A 21,066-nucleotide genomic window follows, 5' to 3' on the forward strand; every position below is an offset into this window, starting at 1 on the left:
GCCCCGCCCCCTCCACGGCAGCCCCACCTCCACCACCTCCACCACGTGACGCACTGGTGGCCTCTGCTTCCTCTTGCTGGCGAAGTTCCGCATCTCCGCTCCCAGGTGCCACTGCTTTGCCTGGGTCACGTGTCTGGGGAAGCGGGAAGGCGTCGTTCTACTTTCCTAGACCGTCTCCCCACCCCCCCACCCCATCCGCCATGTTTTCAGGCTGGGTCTGGCTCAGGCTACCCCCCTAAAGAAATGGCCGGGGAGCTGCAAGGAACCTGGGCATCGTGGCTTCGCCTCAGTCTGGGCTAACGAACCAGGGCAGCAGGAAAACCTGAGTTCTGCGCGGGGAGGGAGGCCATGGCGTCCAGCAGTAACTGGTTGTCCGGGGTGAATGTCGTGCTCGTGATGGCCTACGGGAGCCTGGTGAGAAGAACCCCCGCCCTATTCCTGAAGTCTGACCCAATCCAGACCCTTGAGTCACTCCCTGACTTCATCCATCCACTCACCTGGGCTTTTGATTCTTATCCCTGGGGTACCTGGGAGCTAAGGCACAGCCCCAGACCCGCCCCTTTCTGAGAACCCTTCTAAGTTCCAGGGCGCTAACCCACGCCTCCTCGCTCCTAGTTTCCCGAGATCTACCCCCATCCTTGACGTTTTGCCCCAAGCATCCAACCTTGAGTACCTAAATTTGGGGATTTTGAATGAACGCATGTTACCAAAAAAAAAAAAAATCTATTAAAGATTTCTTATCTTTTTTTGACAGGTATTTGTACTGCTATTTATTTTTGTGAAGAGGCAAATCATGCGCTTTGCAATGAAATCTAGAAGGGGACCTCATGTCCCTGTGGGACACAATGCTCCCAAGGTAGGTCCTTCAGGCAAAAATAACCTTCCAAGCTTTTAGGGACAAGAAATGAGATCCTTCCCAGATTTTTAAAGATGATTAATTTACATGTTTTCAAGTGCCTTCTTTTACTTACATGAACATAAACTGTTAAGCTTCTGGTCCTTGTCTCATTTGGTTCACAATATGGTCCAGAATGTAGTTTAGCAAGAATTTAGGATTTTGCATTTGCAGAATGAAAGGCTTGAAGTTATCACCCCTGCTGTAGAATGTTTCACAGTTCATGTTACTTAGTGTTTTTTGCTTGCTTTATTTTTGGATGGTGTTGAGATTACAGTTGGCAACCAGAGCCATAAGATGGGTTGGCTTTGCAGAATTTTTTAAAATTTTTATTCTTAATTTAATTTTTTTGCCAGTGGCAGGGCTTGTACTCGGGCCCAGGTTCTATCTCTGAGCTTTTATGTTGAAGGCTAGTACTCTCACCACTTTCAGCCACAACTCCACTTCTGGTTCTCTGGTGATTAATTGGAGATTAAAGTCTCTTTGACTTCTCTGCCTGCTGGCTTTGAACCATGATCCTTAGATCCCAGCCCCCTGAGTAGGTAGGATTACTGACACTCAGATTTTGTTTACATTCTCTTGTTAGGTGATTGCTTGCTTCCTTTGGTTTTAAGGAGGATGAAATTTCATGTGTACCCCAAACCTCTCTTTTCCTGAATTTTATACTTATATAGCCAACTGCCCTACCTGATATTTCCACTTAGATATTTTTTGGGGGGAGGGGAGATATTGAGGTTCTAAAGGCTTGTTTTTTTGTTGGGCCTACTTAACACTTAGAGCCATACAGCCTGGGGTTTTGTTTTGTTTTGTTTTTTGTACCAGTACTAAAGCATGAACTCAGAGCCTGGGAACTGTCCCTGAGTTGTTTTTTGGATTTGGTTTTGTTTTGCTCAAGGCTAGTACTCTATCACTTAAGCTCAACTTCCAGAGGTTTTTTTTTTTTTTTTTGGGTCCGGTCGTGGGGCCTGAACTCTGGGACTGGGTGCTGTCCATCAGCTCTTCAGCTCAAGGCTAGCACTCTACCACTTGAGCCACAGCGCCACTTCTGGCTTTTTTCTTTTTTTTCTTTTTTTTTTGTTTATGTGGTGCTGAGGAATCAAACCCAGGGCCTCATGCATGCAAGGCAAGTGCTCTACCACTGAGCCACCTTCCCAACCCCCCCACTTCCAGATTTTTTAGTGTTTAATTGGTGATTACAAATCTTTTGAACTGCAGCACTCAGCCTGAGATCTGAACTCAGATCTCAGCCTTCTGTGTACTTAGGATTACAGAAGTGAGCTACCTGTGGTCAGCCACCCACTCCTTTTTTTTTGTTTTTGGTCAGTCATGGGCCTGAACTCTGGGCCTGGGCACTGTCCCTGAGCTCTTTAGCTCAAGGCTAGCGCTTTACCCCTTGAGCTACAGCACCACTTCCGGCTTTTTCTGCTTATGTGGTACTGAGGAATCGAACCCAGGGCCTCATGCATGCAAGGCAAGCAATCTACCACTGAGCCACCTTCCTAGCCCCCAGTCCTTTTTTTCTTAACAGAAAAAAAAATTACAGTCCTGGAGCTTGAACTCAGGGACTGAATGCTGTTCCTGAGCTTTATTTAAAGATCAAGGCTAGCACTCTACCACTTAGGTCAGAGCTGTACTTTCAGCTTTTTTTACTGGTTAACTGGAGATAAGAGTATGGCTGACTTTCCTGTCTGGGCTGGCTTCAACCCATAATTATATCTCAGCCTCCTGAGTAGCTAGTATTACAGGTATCCACCACCAGTGCCAAGCTGTTTTATTTTGAGGGGAGGGGGGTCAGGTCGTGGGGCCTGAACTCTGGGCCTGGGCGCTGTCCCTCAGCTCTTCAGCTCAAGGCTAGTGCTCTACCACTTGAGCCACAGCACCACTTTGGGCGTTTTCCTGCTCATGTGGTGCTGAGGAATCGAATTCAGGGCCTCTTGCATGCAAGGCAAGCGCTCTACCACTGAGCCACCTTCCCACCCCCAATCTGTTTTATTTTTCAGGTAGGATTTCATATGTTTTTGCCCAGAGTTAGCTTGAAACTGAGACCCTCTTACCTACATATGCCTACACAGCTGGGAATATGTATAGGAACCACCATGCCCAGCTTATTGATTGAAATAGGATCTAACTTTTTGCCTAAGCTAGCCTTGACTTTAATCTTCCAGATTTCTCTCTTCCTCAAGTTACAGACACGAGCCACTAAGCCTAGTTCCAACTTAGTTTTCTAATAGAAATCCCAAACCTAACATCTAAATCAGAACTCTTGATATCTTACTACTATGACCATATAGCTTTAGTCTTCTCAGTAATAGGCATTTGCTGGCTTTACCATCTTCTTTTATACGGTATCTTCCCAATTACTGAGATCCAGCTCCATTGGTTGAATTTCAGACCTTTGCATATGCTATTACTGTGACTTAGAATGATCTCCACTTACCCAGCTAATTCATTCTTTAGATCGGAGCTTAAACAGAATAGTTACTTATTATTTTTTAAATAATTGTATTGGGGCTGGGAGAGTGGCTCAGAGGGAGAGTGCTTGCCTCACATGTATGAGGCCCTGGGTTTGATTCCTCAGCACCACATAAGCAGAAAAAGCTGGAAGTAGCACTTTGACTCAAATGGTAGAGCACTAGCCTTGATTTGAAGAGCCGAAGGACCGACAAAAAAAAAAATTGTATTGCTGGGCGCCAGTGGCGCACACCTGGAATCCTAACTACTCAAGAGGCTAAGATCTGAGGATCACAGTTTGAAGCTAGCCCGGGCAAAAAAGCCTCTGTGAGAGCCTTATCTCCATTAAACTACTCAGAAAAAGCCAGAAGTGGTGCAGTGGCTCAAGGGATAAAAGTGCTAGCCTTGAGCACAAAGAGGCTCATGGAAAGTGCCCAGGTCCTGAGTTCAAGCCCCAGGACTGGCAACAAAAAAAAAAAAAACAAAAAAAAGTGAGACCCTGAGTTCAAGCCTCATTACCACCACAAAAATATGTATAAAAGCATCATGCCATTGTTGCTCAACAATTTAAAGCTAAGGCAAAACATAGCATGTATTCAGTAACATGGTAAGTGAAAAGTAGATTAATGGAGAACTAAGTCTCTCAACTCCTGGGGCAGTAATTTTAGCACCCCCCTAAGTATAAAGTCTCAGAAATGTCATGGCCTGAAACTTCAATAGTGCTCTCTCCACCACTTGCTTCACAAAAAGAATGTAGGGCCCAAGTTCCAGCATATCATAAGCTAGGAAAACTGGGTATTTAAGTCACCTCTAAACTATACGAGATTAACATTTGTCATCTAAATTCTTACCTATTAATAATGAAAGAATAAGTTGAAGCCAGGCGCTGGTGGCTCACACCTGTAATCCTAGCTACTCAGGAGGCTGAGATCTGAGGATCTCCGTTCAAAGCCAGCCCGGGGAAGGAAAGTCTGTGAGACTCTTATCTCTAATAAACCACTAGAAAACCGGAAGTGGCACTGTGGCTCAAGTGGTATAGTGCTTGCCTTGAGCTGAAGAGTGCAGGGACAGCGCCCAAGCCCAGAGTTCAAGCCCCATGACCAACCAAAAAAAAATAAGTTGTGGCATAGTGGTATAGTGGTAGAATATTTGCAAAGCATGCATGAAGCCCTGGGTTTGATTCCTCGGTATCACATAAACAGAAAAGGCCGGAAGTGGCACTGTGGTTCAAGTGGTAGAGTGCTAGCCTTGAGCAAAAGAAGGTCAGGGACATTTTTGGACCCTGAGTCCAAGCCCCAGGACAGGCAAAAAAATGAATTGATATAACCACTTTACAATAATATAATTGGACACTATGTACTAATATTGTATATATGTATCTAATCCATGTCCCAGCAGTATATAAGTTTTGTTTATAAGTAATAAGAATATTCAAGGGGGGCAGGGGGAGGATGGGAAGGGATGGGAAGGGAAAATAATAAGAAATATACTCTATCTTGCCCATGTAATTGTAACCCCTCTATACAGTATTTTCACAATAAAAAATAAAGAATATTCATAGCAGTGTTGCTAGCTCCACTCCTACCACAGGGAAAATATGTAGTAAGTTGTACTTTTTTTTTTTTGCTTCTAATTAGTGTGAAAACATGTAAAAAATATTCATAGTGTCCTGTATGGTATTAAAAGCAAAGGTCCCCGGATGCTGGTGGCTCATTCCTGTAATCTTAGCTACTCAGGAGGCTGAGATCTGAAGATCACAGTTCAAAGCCAGCCTGGATAGAAAGTCCCATGAGAATCTTTCTTTTTCTCCCTCACCCCCACATATGGGGCTTGAACTCAGGGCCTGGGCATTGCCCCTCCCTCAGCTCTTCAGCTCATGGCTAGAGTTCTACCACTTTGAGCCACAGTGCCACTTCCAGTTTTCTGGCAGTTTATTCAAGATAAGAGTCTCATGTATAGGCTGGGAAGGTGGCTCAGTGGCAGAGTCCTTGCCTTGCATGCATGAGGCCCTGGGTTCAATTCCCCAGCACCACATAAGCAAAAAGAAAAAAAGCCAGAAGTAGTGCTGTGGCTCAAGTGGTAGAGCGCTAGCCTTGAGCTGAAGAGCTGAGGGACAGCCCCCAGACCCAGAGTTCAAACCCCACTACCAACTGAAAAAAAGAATGTACTCATTACCTGTCTTATGAAGCTATGAAGCAGTTATCCATCTGTATAACACCTTAATAATAAAATAATATTTTAAATAATGATAACTTAAAATGGGCATATAGTAATATATTTATATTCTGGGATATTATGTGAAGGTAAATATATGAATACAAATGAGTCTCCAAACATTTTTGGGTGAAAAAGTGGTAGCTCATGCTTGTGAGTCTAACTATTCAAGGAGGATGTGATGTGAGGATCACAGTTTTAAACCAGCTCTGGCAGGAAAGTCCATAAGAAATGTTATCTTTTTGTCGGTTGTGGGGCCTGAACTCTGAGCCTGGGCGCTGTCCCTCAGCTCTTCAGCTCAAGACTGGCACTCTACCACTTGAGCTAAGCACCACTTCCGGCTTTTTCTGTTTATGGGGTGCTGAGGAATCGAACCCAGGGCCTCATGCATGCAAGGCAAGCACTCTACCACTGAGCCACCTTCCCAGCCCCAAGAAACTTTATCTTCAATAAACGTCCTAAAACTTGGAATGGACCTGTGGTTCAAGTGGTAGAGTGCTACACCTAGGCCCTTGAGTTCAAGCTCCAGGATTGGTACATACACAAAAAAAGTAAGTTACTAAAGTGTCTTATAAGTGAATGGAAAAGTAAATTACAAAGACACCTCAATAACATGCCAAGTGAAAAAAGCTGAAAGTTCATTTACAATACAGTAGTGCCATATCATTCCATTATCTTTATATGAAATTTCAGAACATAGAGCTGTAGAAGTGTTATATCATGTTGCCTGAAACTAGAAGTGGGGATATGACTTACAGTGTGAGAAGACATTTAAGCGTGAAATACTATTTATTTAACTGAGATGCTGGTCAAATGAGTATATTCCTCAAAACTCATGCATTTTATTGTATAAAAAGTTTGTTTTTAAATAGCTGTGTATAGCTTAGTGATAGGGCACTTGCCTAACATGTATGAAACACTGATCTCCAGCACAACAAAAAGTAAAAAGTCAGTTGCAGAGAAATTTTCCATTCAGTGTGACACATGCTAAAACAGTACAGTAAGAGGACTATTGACATTCAGGTGGGTGGTATTGGGCATTCAGTTGGGAAGGCACATAGAATGTCACTGATAAAGTTCTGTTACCTAAACTAAATCGGTTCAACTTTATAATGTTTAAAAATGTGCTGGACCTCAGTGGCTGAAAACTAATCTACTTAGGAGACTGAGATCTGAGGATCACAGTTTCAAGCCAGCCTAGGAATGAAAGTCCCTGAAGCCTTATCTCCAGTTAACCACTAAAAACTCAAAGCAGAGGTATCATTCAAGTGGTAGAGTGTAAGCCTTAAGCAAAAAAGCTAAGGGACAGTGCCCACACATACACACAAAACCTTTTTTTGTTGCTGTTGGTTTGTGGGCTTGAACTCTGGGCCTGGGCGCTGTCCCTGAGCTCTTCAGTTCAAGGCTAGCGCTCTACCACTTGAGCCACAGTGCCACTTCTGATTTTCTGGTGGTTCATTGTAGTTAAAGAGTCTCAGGGACTTTCCTGCCCAGCTGGCTTTGAACTGCAATCCTCAGATCTCAGCCTCCTGAGTAGATGTGAGCCCCTAGCACCCAGCAAAAAGCAACTTTTAAATGTGCACATTGTCTATATTCTGTATATGATATAGTTCACATTGGAAGTTAAAAGTGTTACAAGGGTTGGGCCCATGGCTCAGGTGCAAGAGTGCTTGCTTGGCATGTGTAAGGCTTTAATTTCAATCCCTTATACTGCAAAAAACAAGGTTTTCTTATCTCCTGAGGCTCTGGCAACCTTCCTATGTGAGATAGATATGAAAGTAATAATAATGGTTGCTTCTGGACAATTGATTAGTAAAACATTTAGTACTTTTAAAATGTTAACACTATACATAGGAATGACCAGTTTCAAATATTAAATGTATTTTAATTTCTTTTTTTTTTTTTAATTAGTCATGGGACCTGAACTCTGGGCCTGGATGCTGTCCCTCAGCTCTTAAGCCCAAGGCTAGTATCCTACCAATAGAACCACAGCGCCATTCCAGCTTTTTCTGCTTATGTGGTGCTGAGAAATGGAACCCAGTGCCTCATGCATTGAGGCAAGCACTCTCCCACTGAGCCACCTTCCCAGCCCTATTTTAATTTCTTAAGATATCAATAAGGAAGGAGGCTGGGAAGGTGGCTCAGTGGGAGAGTCCTGGCCTTGCATGCACGAAGCCTTGAGTTCGATTCCTCAGTACCACATACACAGAAAAGGCCAGAAATAGTGCTGTGGTTCAAGTGGTAGAGTGCTAGCCTTGAGCAAAAGAAGCTCAAGGACAGTGCCCATGCCCTGAGTTCGAGCCCCAGGACTGGCAGGGGGAAAAAAAATCAATAAGGAGCTGGGCATTGGTAGTTCTCATCTGTAATCCTAGCTGTTTAGGAGGCTGAGATCTGAGAATCACAGTTCAAAGCCAGCCCAGGCAGGAAAATCTCTATCTCCAATTAAGCACAGAAAAAGCAGGAAGTAGAGCTGTAGCTCAAGTGGTAGAGTGCTAGCCTTGAGCAAAAGGACCTTAGGGACAGTGCCCAGGCCCACAGTTCAATCCCCAAGACCAGCAAAAAGTCAATAGGACTCTTTATACTAGATATTGAACCCAGGGCCTTACACTTACTACACATGTACTCTACCACTTGAACTAAACTTCTAATCCTGTTTTAATTTTTGTTAATATGACTTCTTGAAATCCTGTGGTCTGCTGGGTGGCATAATTCCCAAACTTTTTTTATGTGTGTATGTGGTAGTGCCAATCCTTGAACTGTAGGCCTCACACTTGCTTAACTTACTTAGTGTTCTACCATTTGAGCCACACTTCCAACCCTGCTTTTTGCTGGTTATTTTGGAGTTGGAATCTCACATTCTTTTCTGCCCAGGCAGGCTACAAACCATAGTCCTCCAGATCTCAGCCTTCTGAGTAGGATTACTGGAGTGAGCAACCAGCTTACACACACACACACACACACACACACACACACACACACTCTATAGGCTTCCTTTTCCTCACAGATTTCTAGATTATAGCTTCTTTTTTTTGTTTTTTTCTGTATGTGTGTGTGGGTGTGTTACTGGGATTTGAACTTAGTATCTTGTGCTTGCCAGGTAGACATTCTATACAGCCTAGATTATTGCTTGTAATTATCCATATTTTCTTTCTTTCTTTTTTTTTCTTGTTGGTGGTGGTGGTGGTCACCTGGTGGTGGTTGCCTGGGATGGCTTTGAACCGTGATCCTCAGATCTCAGCCTCCTGAGTAGCTAGAATTAAAGGCATGAGCCACCTGCACACCCAGCTTAGAAGAATCTTGATTACATATTATAAAGAACTTCCTGAGTTAGAAAATATGTACAACTAAGCCAGGTGGCTCATGCCTGTAATCCTAACTACTCAGGTGGCTGAGATCTGAGGATCACGGTTCAAAGCTAGCCCAGGCAGGAAAGTCTGTGAGACACTTTTTTTTTTTTTTGGTCGATCGTGGGGCTTGAACTCTGGGCCTGAGTGCTGTCCTCAGCACTTCAGCTCAAGGCTAGCGCTCTACCACTTGAACTACAGGGCCACTTCTGGTTTTCTGGTGGTTTATTGGAGATAAGAATCTCACAGACTTTCCTGCCTGGGCTGGCTTTGAACCTCTATCCTCAGATCTCAGCCTCCTGAATAGCTAGGAGACTCTTATCTCAAATTAACCACCAGAAAACTGGAAGTAGTGCTGTAGCTCAAGGAAGTAGTGCTATAGCTGTAGCTCAAGTGGTAAAGTGCTCACCTTGAGCTGAAGAGCTCAGCGACAGCACCCAGGCCCAAAGTTCAAGCCCCATGGCCAATCAAAAAAAAAAAAAAGGTTCTTTTAAATCCAACTTAAAAGCAAAAATATTGTTACCCAGGCATAGTTGTGCACAATTGTAATCCTAGGACCTAGGAGATAGAGTCAGGATTTTTTCTTTTTTAGTTTTTTCCTTTTCTTTCTTTTTTATTTGGTGGTAGTCATGGGGCTTGAATTCAGTGCCTGTCCATGAGCTTCTTTTCCTCAAGGTTAGTGCTCTACCACTTAAGCCACAGCACCACTTCCAGCTTTTCCTTAGTAGTTTATTGAAGGTAACAGTATAATGGATTTTACTGCATGAGCTGGCTTCAGACTGTAATCCCCAAATCTCAGCCTCCTGAGTAGCTAGGATTACAGGCACCCGGCTATTTCTTTTCTTTTCTTTCTCTTCTTTTCTTTTTTAACCTAGCAATTTCACTAGCGTTACAAGTACTGTCTTTGTTTATCTTAGTTGTTTACATGCGCTGCCCTATTTCTAGGTTGGTGGAAACCAGTATAGGGTTAGTGATTGTGTTTTCTGTTATCTATCTACATGTGCAGGACCTGAAAGAAGAGATTGATATTCGACTTTCGAGGGTTCAGGATATCAAGTATGAACCCCAGCTCCTTGCAGATGATGATGCAAGACTGCTACAACTGGAAACCCAGGGAAATCAAAGTAGGTGGCAAAGTGGAGGATGCTACAGGGATGAGTCCCATGAGTTGATCTCAGAGTTGTTAACATCTGCTGACAGAAACCTCAATTATTGCTCAGTTATTGAATATATGCCAGATGCAGAGGGACAGTTTATTTGGCCCACTACAGTTTGTGTGTGTATGTGTGTGTGTGTGCACGTGTGCGTACACGTGCATGTGAGCTCGCGCACACGAGCACACGCACACACACTAGCACACATGTATATCAGTCTCTTGGGGCTTGAGTTCAGGGCCTGGGCACTGTACCAGAGCTTTGATGCTCCAAGTCTAGTGCTCTACCACTTTGAGCCACAGCTCCACTTCTTGCTTTTTAGTGGTTAGAGATAAGAGTGGCATGGACTTTACTGCCCAGGTTGGCTTCCAGCCATAATTCTCAGATCTCAGCCTCTTGAGTAGCTAGGATTATAGGCATGAGTCACCAATGTTCAACCTAATTTGGGGGATCTTTTCACGGTGATGATGAGTCTTTCCTCTCAACAGGTTGCTACAACTATCTATACAGGATGAAAGCTCTGGATGCAATCCGTGCGTCTGGTAAGGGCTAGCTGATAAGTCCATTTTTTCCCAAAAAGGGGGAAAAATCACTTGGGAATAAGAGTTATGAACACATTTTGTATGTTAAGAATTGTCTTCTTCACTTCCCTGGCTGCTAGGAATTTCCTAGAGTTTTAAGACTACTAATTTCTTTTTTGTTTGTTTGTTTTTTGTTTTTTTGGGGGTCCGGTCGTGGAGCCTGAACTCTGGGCCTGGGCACTGTCCCTCAGCATTTCAGCTCAAGGCTAGCGCTCTACCACTTAAGCCACAGCACCACTTCAGCTTTTTTTCTTTTTGCTTATGTGGTGCTGAGGAATCGAACCCAGGGCCTCACACATACAATCAAGCGCTGACACCTTCCCAGCCCCACTAGTATCTTTTTTATAGGAAAACATGTAGGCAGGTTATTTCTTCTCCAGTGAGTCTGGCTTTTGTTTTTGATAACTTTTTTGGTTTTGCTTTTTTTTTTAGATGAGTTTTTTATGTACCCAAATCTGACCTTTGTTTCTTGGAGTTTTTTGAGTGTTTTTTGTGTATGTGCATGTGTGCTGGTCCTCGGGCTTGAACTCGGCCTGTGCATTGTCCCTGAGCTAGGACTTTGCCATTCAAGCCACTTCTCCTTTCTGGCTTTTGAGTGGTTAATTAATTGGGGATAAAGAGTCTCATGGACTTTCCTGCCTGGGCTGGATTCAAATTGAGATCCTCATCTCAGCTTCCTTTAGTAGCTAGGATTATAGGTGTAAGCCACTAGCATCCAGCTTATTTTTGTTTTTAACATTTTTCCCCTATTTGTGCCAGTACTGGGCTTGAACACCTGGATTCACACTTAGTTTTTTTGCTCCTGGTTGGCTAAGCCACTAGCATCCAGCTTATTTTTGTTTTTAACATTTTTCCCCTATTTGTGCCAGTACTGGGCTTGAACACCTGGATTCACACTTAGTTTTTTTGCTCCTGGTTGGCAATCTACTTTCTCCACTCTGGCTTTTTTTTTTTTTTTTTGGGTCCGGTCATGGAGCCTGAACTCTGGGCCTGGGTGCTGTCCCTAAGCTCTTCAGCTCAAGGCTAGCACTCTACCACTTGGGCCACAGGGCCACTTCCGGCTTATGTGGTGCTGAGGAATCGAACCCAGGGTCTCAGGCATGCAAGGCAAGCGCTCCACCACTGAGCCACCTTCCCAGCCCCTCCACTCTGGCTTTTTGCTGGTTAATTGAAGAGTGTCTTGAACTTGTCTCTCTGGGCTGTCTATGGACTGAGATTTCCCCAGATCTTAGCCTCTAAAGTAGTCAGAACTGTAGCATGAGCCTTTGGTACGCAGCAAAGTTCTTTTCTTGATATACCTTTAGTTTTGTGAGTTAGAGAGTGATTTACTTTTTTTTTTTTTTGAGGGGGGGGGTCCAGTCATGGGGCCTGAATTCTGGGCCTGGGCGCTGTCCCTCAGATCTTCAGCTCAAGGCTAGCGCTCTACCTCTTGAGCCACAGCTCCACTTCTGGCTTTTTTCTTTTTGCTTATGTGGTGCTGAGGAATCGAACCCAGGGCCTCAGACGTGCAAGGCAAACGCTCTACCACTGAGCCACCTTCCCAGCCCCTGATTTACTTGTTTTTGCACTGAGGACTGGTGACATCTCTCTTATTCCACAAACCACAAGATGTATAGTTCTTTTATTTTGTGGGGGAGAGGGGAGAGGGTCTGGTTGTGGGGCCTAAACTCTGGTCCTGGGCGCTGTCCCTCAGCTCTTCAGCTCAAGACTAGCACTCTACCACTTGAGTCACAGCACCACTTCCAGCCTTTTTTTTTCCTGCTTATGTGGTGCTGAGGAATCAAACCCAGGGCCTCATGAATGCAAGACAAGCGCTCTACCACTGAACCACCTTCCCAGCCCCGACAAGATGTATATAGTTCTTTGATATTTTTTTCATTTTCCTGACCATTTGTCATATAAGCACTATCTCTACCACAACATTTTATATTTTAAAGCCCAAGTGAGCAAGTAGGACTGTAAAAAGGATGTTGAGCCAGGCACTGGTGGCTCACGCCTTTTATCGTAGCTACTCAGGAGGCTGAGATCTGAGGATCAAGGTTCAAAGCCAGCCCAAGCAGGAAAGTGGGAGATGCTTATCTCCAATAAAGGATGTTGACATCATTGTGTATCACGAGTATAGCTTATAATTGTTTTGCAACCACCTAATACCTACATGGTTACAAGTTACACTCTTGATTATATTAGGATTTATCTCCAATTCATCTCACATTTCATTAGGCATATGTCTAACTTTGGGAAATTAACTGCAAAGACTAAAGGAGAGCCAGGCTGGGTGTCAGTGGCTCACCTGTAATCCTAGTTACTCAGGAGGCTGATATCTGAGGATCACGGTTCAAAGCCAGCCCAAGCAGGAAAAGTCTGTGAAACTCATATCTCTAATTAACCCCCTGGAAACCAGAAGTGGAACTGTGGCTCAAAGTGGTAAAGGACTAGCCTTGAGTAAAAGAGCTCAAAGACAGCACCCAGGCCCTGAGTTCAAGCCCCATGACTGACCAAAAAATAAAGGAGAACTGGTGCCAGTGGTTCACACCTACAACCCTAGCTATAGCTACTCAGGAGGCTGAGAACTGAGGATCGTGGTTCAAACCCAGCGTGGGCAGGAAAGTCAGACTCTTATCTCCAATTAACCATTCAAAAAATCGGAAGTGGAGCTGTGGCTCAAGTGATAGAGCACTAATCTTGAGCAAAAGAGCTCAGAGATAGCACCTAGGCCCTGAGTTCAAGCCCAAAAACTGACAAAAAGAGATTTAAAAAAAAAGACTATAAAGGAGAAGGGGTATCATTGTACTATTATCTTTTCAGATATTCCATTTTGTGCTGAAGGCCGGCACCCACGTTCCTTAATGGGCAAGAATTTCCGCTCGTACTTGCTAGATCTGCGAAATACTACCACTCCTTTTAAGGGTGTGCGCAAGGCCCTCATTGATACCCTGCTGGATGGCTATGAGACAGCCCGCTATGGGACTGGGGTAAGCTGGGATAGCCAGTTTTTCCCTCAAGGATCTAAAGGGATGCTTCAGAAATGAGAGATACTAACTATTCTTTCTGTTTCCTAAGGTTTTTGGCCAGAGTGAATACATGCGCTATCAGGAGGCTCTGAGTGAACTAGCCACTGTGTGAGTTTGGAGGGAAGGGTCTGTTTAGAAAATATAAAAGTAGGCTGAGGCATTAAGATTATGGCAAGATTCTGTCTATGAAGAGAGGATGGATGGATGGATGGATGGATGGAGATGCTATGCTTCCATAAACCAATATGAAAAGAGTCCATAACACAGTAAGAGTTGTTAAAACTACATCTTGAGGGCTAGGAATGTGGCTTAGTAGTAGAGGGCTTGCTTAGAGCATGCATGATGTCATAGGTTTGATTCCTCAGTACTACATAAAAGAAAAGGTCAGAAATGTCACGATGGCTCAAGTGATAGAGTACTAGGCTTGAGCACAGAGAGGCTCAGGGATAATGCCCAGGCCCTAGTTCAAGCCCCAGGATTGGCCAAAAAAAAAAAAAAACTGGGTACAATAGAAAACAGATACTACCATATAAGCTAGTAAGAGTGGCTTTTACTTTGCTTATCTCTCTCTCTCTCTCTCTCTCTCTTTTTTTCTTCTGCTTAAGTAAAATATCAAAATGTAGTCTACCAAGAGTTTTCTTCTTCCCTAGAGTTCTCCTTTTGTGTCTTGGTCTGATAAAAGTAAGAAGCAAATGCAACCACTTAAAGCATTATAACCCTATCTTAAAACAAGACATCACTGAGATTCAGCTTTTGAGGGTTTTTTTTGTTGTTGTTGTTTGGTTTTTGGTCAGTTGTAGGGCTTGAAGACATCACTGAGATTCAGCTTTTGAGGGTTTTTTTTGGTTGTTGTTTGTTTTTTGGCCAGTTGTAGGGTTTGAACGCGGGGCTTGGGTGCTATCCCTGAGCTTTTTTTGCTCAAGGCTAGCATTCTACCACTTTGAGCCACAGTGGCACTTCTGGCTCTTTGTGTTATTATTTAGAGATGAATCTCAGTGCGTTTCCTGCCTGGACTGGCTTTGAACTGAAATCCTCAGATTTTAGCCTTCTGAATAGCTAAGATTACAGATGTGAGCCATCAGCTCCTGGCTTCAGCATTTTTTATAGGAGAGGAATCATAACTGCATTAACTATATACTAAACAAAGTTTCACTGTGTTATATATGCAACTCTTAAAATGAAAAGGGTGAGGGGTTGGGAAGGTGGCTCAGTGGTAGAGTGCCTGCCTCGCATGCATGAGGCCCTGGTTTTGATTCCTTAGCACCACATGAGCAGAAAAAGCCAGAAGTGGCACTGTGGCTCAAGTGATAGAGCACTCACCTTGAGCTCAAGAGCTGAGGGGCAATGTCCAGGCCCAGAGTTAAGGCCCCACAATCAATAAAATAAATAAATAAATAAGAAATGGGTGAAAAAAACGCCAATCAAGAACTTAAAAAATCACGGGCTGGGAAGGTGTCTCAGTGGTAGAGTGCTTGTCTCTCATGCATGAGGCCCTGGGCTCGATTCCTCAGCACCACATAAGCAGAAAAAGCCAGAAGTGGTGCTGTGGCTCCAGTGGTAGAGTGCTAGCCTTGAGCTGAAGAGCTGAGGGACAGCGCCCAGGCCCAGAGTTCAGGCCCCATGACCGGCAAAAAAAAAAAAAGAATTTAAAAAAATCAGTACTAAGTGTTAGGGTTCCCACATGTAATTCAAGCACTCAGAAAGCTGAGACAGAGAGGTTGCTAATTCCAGGCCAGCTACATGGGAAGCATAAATAGGAGGGTCATGATCTAAGCTAGGTTAGGCAGAAATGCAAGACCCTATTCAGGAAATAATGTGCTCAAGTGGTAGAGCACCTGTCTAGCAAATGCAAGACTGAGTTCAAAACCTCAATACAAATAAAAAGAAGAGGGCTGGGAAGATGGCTCAGTGGTAGAGTGCTTGCCTTGCATGCATGAGGCCCTGGGTTCGATTCCTCAGCACCACATAACCAGAAAAAGCCGGAAGTGGTGCTGTGGCTTAAGTGGTAGAGCACTAGCCTTGAGCTGAAGAACTGAGGGACAGTGCCCAGATCCAAAGTTCAGGCTCCACGACCAACAAAATAAATAAAAATTTTAAAAAGAAGAGGAAAACAAACTAGAAAACGAGCTGAGCACCAGTGACTTGTGCCTATAATCCTAACTACTTAAAGGCTGAGATCTGAAGATCAAAGTTCAAAGCCAGCTCAGGCAGAAAAGCCAATGAGACTCATATCCAATAAACTACAAAAAAAAAAAAAAAAAGCCAGAAGTGGTGCTATAGCTCAAGTGGTAGAATGCTAGCCTTGAGCAACAGGAGCTAGGAGCCAGGCACCAGTGGCTCACACCTGTAATTCTAGCTACTCAGGAGGCTGAGATCTGAGAATCACAGTTCAAAGCCATCATGGGTTGGAAAGTCGGTGAGACTCTTATCTCCAGTTAACCTCCAGGAAACAGGAAATGGCTCAGGAACAGCACCCAAGCCCAGAGTTCTAGCTCCACAACTGACAAATAAATAAAAAGGAGCTTAGGGACAGTGTCCAGACCCTGATTTCAAGCCCCAGGTCCAGCACAAACACAAACACACACACACAAAAATTTTGTCAGGCACTGGTGGCTCACATCTGCCATCCTAGCCCTTGAGCAAAAGGAGCTTAGGGACATTGCCCAGGCCCAGAGTTCAAGGACCAGGACCAGCAAAAACAAAATCAAAAAACAACCTTTGCTTAGAGAAGTAATATAAGTGACCTGTGGAAGAGAAGGTAGAAAAGAACATTTGGATTATAATTTAGGCAAGAAGCCTGTTCAAGACCATTGAAAGGGGCAGGATATGGGAAGGGATAGAAAGGGGAAACGAAGGAGAAAGCAAGGATACTTGATAAGAAATGTGCTCATTATCTTGCCCATGTAATTATAACTCCTCTGTATGGTATTTTCATAATAAACATTTTTTTTTAAAAAAAGACCATTGAAAGATTGGGCACCAGTGGCTTATACTTTAATCCTAGCTACTCAGGAGGCTGAGATCTGAGGATCTTGGTTCCAGGCTTACCAAAACAGAAAAGTCTGAGATTATATCTTGTGTTAATTTGCAAAATGTCATCCAAGAGCTCCAGTGGTAGAGTGACAGCCCTGAGTGAAAGCTATGTGAGAGCACAAGGCCCTGATCTCTAGCCAGAAAACAAATAACCTTTTTTTTTTTTTTTTGGTTCTGGGGCTTGACCTCTGGGCCTGGGCGCTGTCCCTGAGCTCTTCAGCTCCAGGCATGCACTCTCCTACTTGAGCTCCAGCACCAACTCTGGTTTTCTGGTGGTTAATTGGAGATAAGAGTCTCATGGACTTTCCTGCCCCAGGCTGGCTTTGAACCTTGATCCTCAAATTTTAGCCTCCTAAATATCTAGGATTAAAGGCATGAGCCTCTAGCACTCTGCTAACAAATAACCTTTGAAAGATAAATGCTGGTTCTACTTTTATAGCTGTAGGTAGTCAAACTCAGTAAAGAAGGAGAATTAAGAGTTGCTGGAGGGGCTGGGAAGGTGGCTCAGTGGTAGAGTGCTTGCCTTGCATGCATGAGGCCCTGGGTTCAATTCCTCAGCACCACATAAGCAGGAAAAGCCAGAAGTGGTGCTGTAGCTCAAGTGGTAGAGCCGAAGAGCTCAGGGACAGTGCCCAGGCCCAGAGTTCAGGCCCCACAACTGACCAAAAAAAAAAAAAGTTGCTAAATGAGCCCGGTGGTTCTCACCTGTAATCCTAGCTACTCAGGAGGCTGAGATCTGAGGATCGTAGTTCAAAGCCAGCCTGGGCAAGAAAGTCGGTGAAACTTTTTTTTTTTTTTTTTTTTTTGGGTCCAGTCGTGGGGCCTGAACTCTGGGCCTGGGCGCTGTCCCTCAGCTCTTCAGCTCAAGGCTAGTGCCCTACCACTTGAGCCATAGCGCCCCTTCCAGCTTTTTTCCTTTTGCTTATGTGGTGCTGAGGAATCGAACCCAGGGCCTCAGGCATGTGAGGCAAGCGCTCTACTACTGAGCCACCTTCCCAGCCCTCGGTGAGACTCTTATCTCCAATAAACCACTAGAAAACAGGAAGTGGCACTGTGGCTCAAGTGGTAGAGCGCTGGAGAGCACAGGGACAGCGCTCAAGCCCAGAGTTCAAGCCCCACGACTGACCAAAAAAGAATAACAACAACAACAAGAGTTTCTGAATGAGCATAGATATTGTTCTACAAGATGAAAAGCATTTTAGTTGCTTCCACAACTGGATTAATTTACCACTTTTGCAGTATACATTTTAAAATGGTTAAGATAAGCTGGTTCATGCGTGTAATCCTAGCTACTCAGGAAGCTGAGATCTGGTTCAAAACCAACCCAAACAGGAAATTCCATGAGACTCTTACCTCCAATTATCTACCCAAAATACTGGACTTGAAACTGGTGCTCAAGTAATAGAGCACTATCTTTAAGGGAGGGGAAAAAAAAGCTCAGGGACAATGCCCAAGCACTGAGTGTAAGCCCCAGAATCTGCTGGTGCTCAAGTAATAGAGCACTATCTTTTAAGGGAGGGGAAAAAAAAAGCTCAGGGACAATGCCCAAGCACTGAGTATAAGCCCCAGAATCTGCTCACGTGCGTGCCCACAAACACACAAAATTAAGATAAATTTTATATTTATTTTATTAGCTCTTCCAAATTTTTTGTTGGGTCTAGTCGTGGGGCCTGAACTCTGGACCTGGGCACTGTCCCTCAGCTCTTCAGCTCAAGGCTAGTGCTCTACCACTTGAGCCACAGCACCACTTCCGGCTTTTTTCTTTTTGCTTATGTAGTGGTGAGGAATCGAACCCAGGGCCTCAAGCATACAAGGCGAGTGCTCTACCACTGAGCCACCTTCCCAGCCCCTAGCTCTTTCAAATTTTTGTCTCTGATCTCCAGATTCAATGGATATACTGAAGAGAATATTAGCTTTGAAATCTGACAAACAGTTTGATTCCCTGATCTATAATTTACAAGCTTCGTGACTTCATAAAAATTAATTATTGGACTGTGAATTTCCGGAAATTATGTAATCACTTAATCACAATCAAAAAAAAAAAAAAAGAACCTCGGGGAAGGGAGGGAGGGAGGGGATGGTAGGGGGAAAACAATGGAGAGGCTAACAATGTTCAAGAGGAAGTGTACTCATTACCTCACTCATGCAACTGTAACCCTCTGTATAGTATCTTTACAATAAAAAAAAAATGATCATGGATAGTAATAAGAGAAGACACGCAGACTCAATCTAGTGAAAAAAAGAAATTGCTGGTATTCATGAATAGTATAGAGATGATCTTCCATTTTGTGTGTGTACCCACAGAAAACCTGAACTGAAAAAGAAAAGCAGGCTCTCCATATTCCATCCAAAAAAAAAAAGTTAATTATTGGGTCCTCAGTTTCCTATATGATATTGGTTATGTTAGTAAATTAGAGTATAATGCTCTAACGTGTAGGAGATAGCTATTTCTATTCTTGTTTTGGGGGAACTCTTTGAACTAAACGTATGTTAGTTGCATATACATATTAGGTGAATAAGTAGAGTTAAAACTTTTCTTTATGCTGAGTGCTGGTAGCTCATGCCTACAATCCTAACTACTCAGGAGACTGAGACCTAAGGATCACAGGTCAAAGCCAGCCTAGGCAAGAAAGACCATGAGACTCTTATCCACCAGAAAACCAGAAGTGGCACTTTGGCTCAAAGTGGTAGAGTGCTAACCTTGAGCGAAAAAGCTCAGGGACAGCATCCAAGCCCTAAGTTAAAAAAAGGACCAAAAAACAAAAACTTTTTTTTTTTTTTTGGTCCGGTCGTGGGGCCTGAACTCTGGGCCTGGGCGCTGTCCCTCAGCTCTTCAGCTCAAGGCTAGTGCTCTACCACTTGAGCCACAGCACCACTTCCGGCTTTTTTCTTCTTGTTTATGTGGTGCTGAGGAATCGAACCCAGGGCCTCATGCATGCAAGGCAAGCGCTCTACCACTGAGCCACCTTCCCAGCCCCAAAAAACAAAAACTTTAAGCATAGTGTGATGAAGCAAAGCTTATGCCAGAAAGAAAGACAAATAGTTTTTCTGCTACTTCTAAGCTGACAGGCAGGTTTATAGTAATTTTTTTTATAGTAATTTGTTTTTAAGATAGGTTAGAGACTACATTTATGGGAGAGGATAAGCCCTGAATTATGTTCTTCCAGAGTCCTTATTCTGTCCATGACCTCCCCTCTTTGTTTTCTTTAGGGTGAAAGCACGAATTGGGAGCTCTCAACGACAACACCAGTCAGCAGCCAAAGACCTAACTCAGTCCCCTGAAGTCTCCCCAACAACAATCCAAGTCACATATCTCCCCTCCAGTCAGAAGAGTAAACGTGCCAAGCACTTCCTTGAATTGAAGAGCTTTAAGGACAACTATAATACATTGGAGAGTACACTGTGATTGAGCTGAAGGACCATGGCACAGATAAAGCCAGAAAGATGCTTGCTGGGAAGCCCTCAGGACATCAGGCTCAGCAGGCCCAAACCCCATCAGCTAATGTCTCCATTATGTCCAGAATTCTTAGAGCTTGTGCCTGAAGAATCATTCCCCAACCCTTTCATATGGGCATTTTCAGAACACTAAGACTTTTCCTAGTAGCACTTTGCTGGGTTTGAATTCAGAAGTCTTTACTATTTATTTATATCAAAGCTTCCTTAAAAATCTTTCATTAAAGTGGCGCTGTTGCTTAAGCACTAGACTTGAGCTGAAGAGCTCAGGGACAGTGCCTAGGCCCAAAGTTCAAGCCCCACAACCAACCAAAAAATTTTTTTTCATTATTTTTAGCCACAGTTTACCTTCATTGTTGCAGTCTATTTAATCCCAAAGGTGGGAGGTTGAGAGATGTCTTCTATGTCTACCTTACTGTTCTCAAATGAGTGGCTTTAACTGTTTGGGTTAGGGTGCCTCAGAGTTAACTGGTGGAAAGGCAAGAAAGAACTAGGAGGAAAAAAACTGGGAGTAGGAGGAGTAATAGTGGAGGTGGTAAGTCAGTTGAAACAGTACAATTTTTCTCACATGCAAGGATCTGCTCTTCCAGCTTCATTCATTACTCTTGTGAATAAACTGAATGGAGGAGAAGGTCCACACATCTGGCATCGTCTTTTGTCAACATATGAGACTGTGAAGAAGTGGTTTTTCCTAATAAACCAGTTACTGGTCTGACTTCATAAATTATTTAATAAAATAAACTATTAAAAATAAGACATGTGAGTTATTTACAGTACTATTTTTAGTAAAACAGGTGTATGTTTTCTGCATTTTCCTAACATGATATGTAGCATAAAGCTTTGCCTCCAGAGAATTATTTGGATTGTGTGTGCTCCCTGGACCTAGGACCATATAAATGCTTTTTGAAACCACAACAGAAGAAATTCTGA

The 21,066-nt window shown here is 43.7% G+C and overlaps 1 protein-coding gene across 2 annotated transcripts; it reads left to right on the forward strand.

Annotated features, from left to right (window-relative positions):
- Positions 1–129: 129 nt before the first annotated feature.
- CUNH1orf43 (chromosome unknown C1orf43 homolog) lies at positions 130–20,890 on the forward strand. Of its 2 annotated transcripts, XM_042682134.1 has the most exons (7): positions 130–414; positions 755–856; positions 9,911–10,028; positions 10,547–10,600; positions 13,445–13,611; positions 13,700–13,758; positions 19,894–20,890. In XM_042682134.1, exons 1-7 carry the CDS (start codon positions 349–351, stop codon positions 20,087–20,089), a joined length of 762 nt encoding a protein of 253 aa, XP_042538068.1. In that variant the 5' UTR covers positions 130–348; the 3' UTR covers positions 20,090–20,890. The 2 variants fall into 2 exon arrangements, with proteins under 2 accessions (XP_042538068.1, XP_042538069.1); XM_042682135.1 differs by lacking the exons at positions 130–414; positions 9,911–10,028; positions 10,547–10,600 and having other exon boundaries at positions 770–856.
- Positions 20,891–21,066: the final 176 nt, after the last annotated feature.

Source organism: Dipodomys spectabilis, unplaced genomic scaffold, assembly GCF_019054845.1.
Source record: "Dipodomys spectabilis isolate Male_0828 unplaced genomic scaffold, ASM1905484v1 ptg000069l, whole genome shotgun sequence".
NCBI lineage: Eukaryota > Metazoa > Chordata > Mammalia > Rodentia > Heteromyidae > Dipodomys > Dipodomys spectabilis.

Bases quoted from the DNA above. Each gene is read 5' to 3' on its own strand.
- CUNH1orf43 (XM_042682134.1), top strand. From the start codon at position 349: ATGGCGTCCAGCAGTAACTGGTTGTCCGGGGTGAATGTCGTGCTCGTG. The intron at 415-754 runs GTGAGAAGAACC...TTTTTTTGACAG, and splicing joins TGATGGCCTACGGGAGCCTG to GTATTTGTACTGCTATTTAT. The intron at 10,601-13,444 runs GTAAGGGCTAGC...TTATCTTTTCAG, and splicing joins GGATGCAATCCGTGCGTCTG to ATATTCCATTTTGTGCTGAA.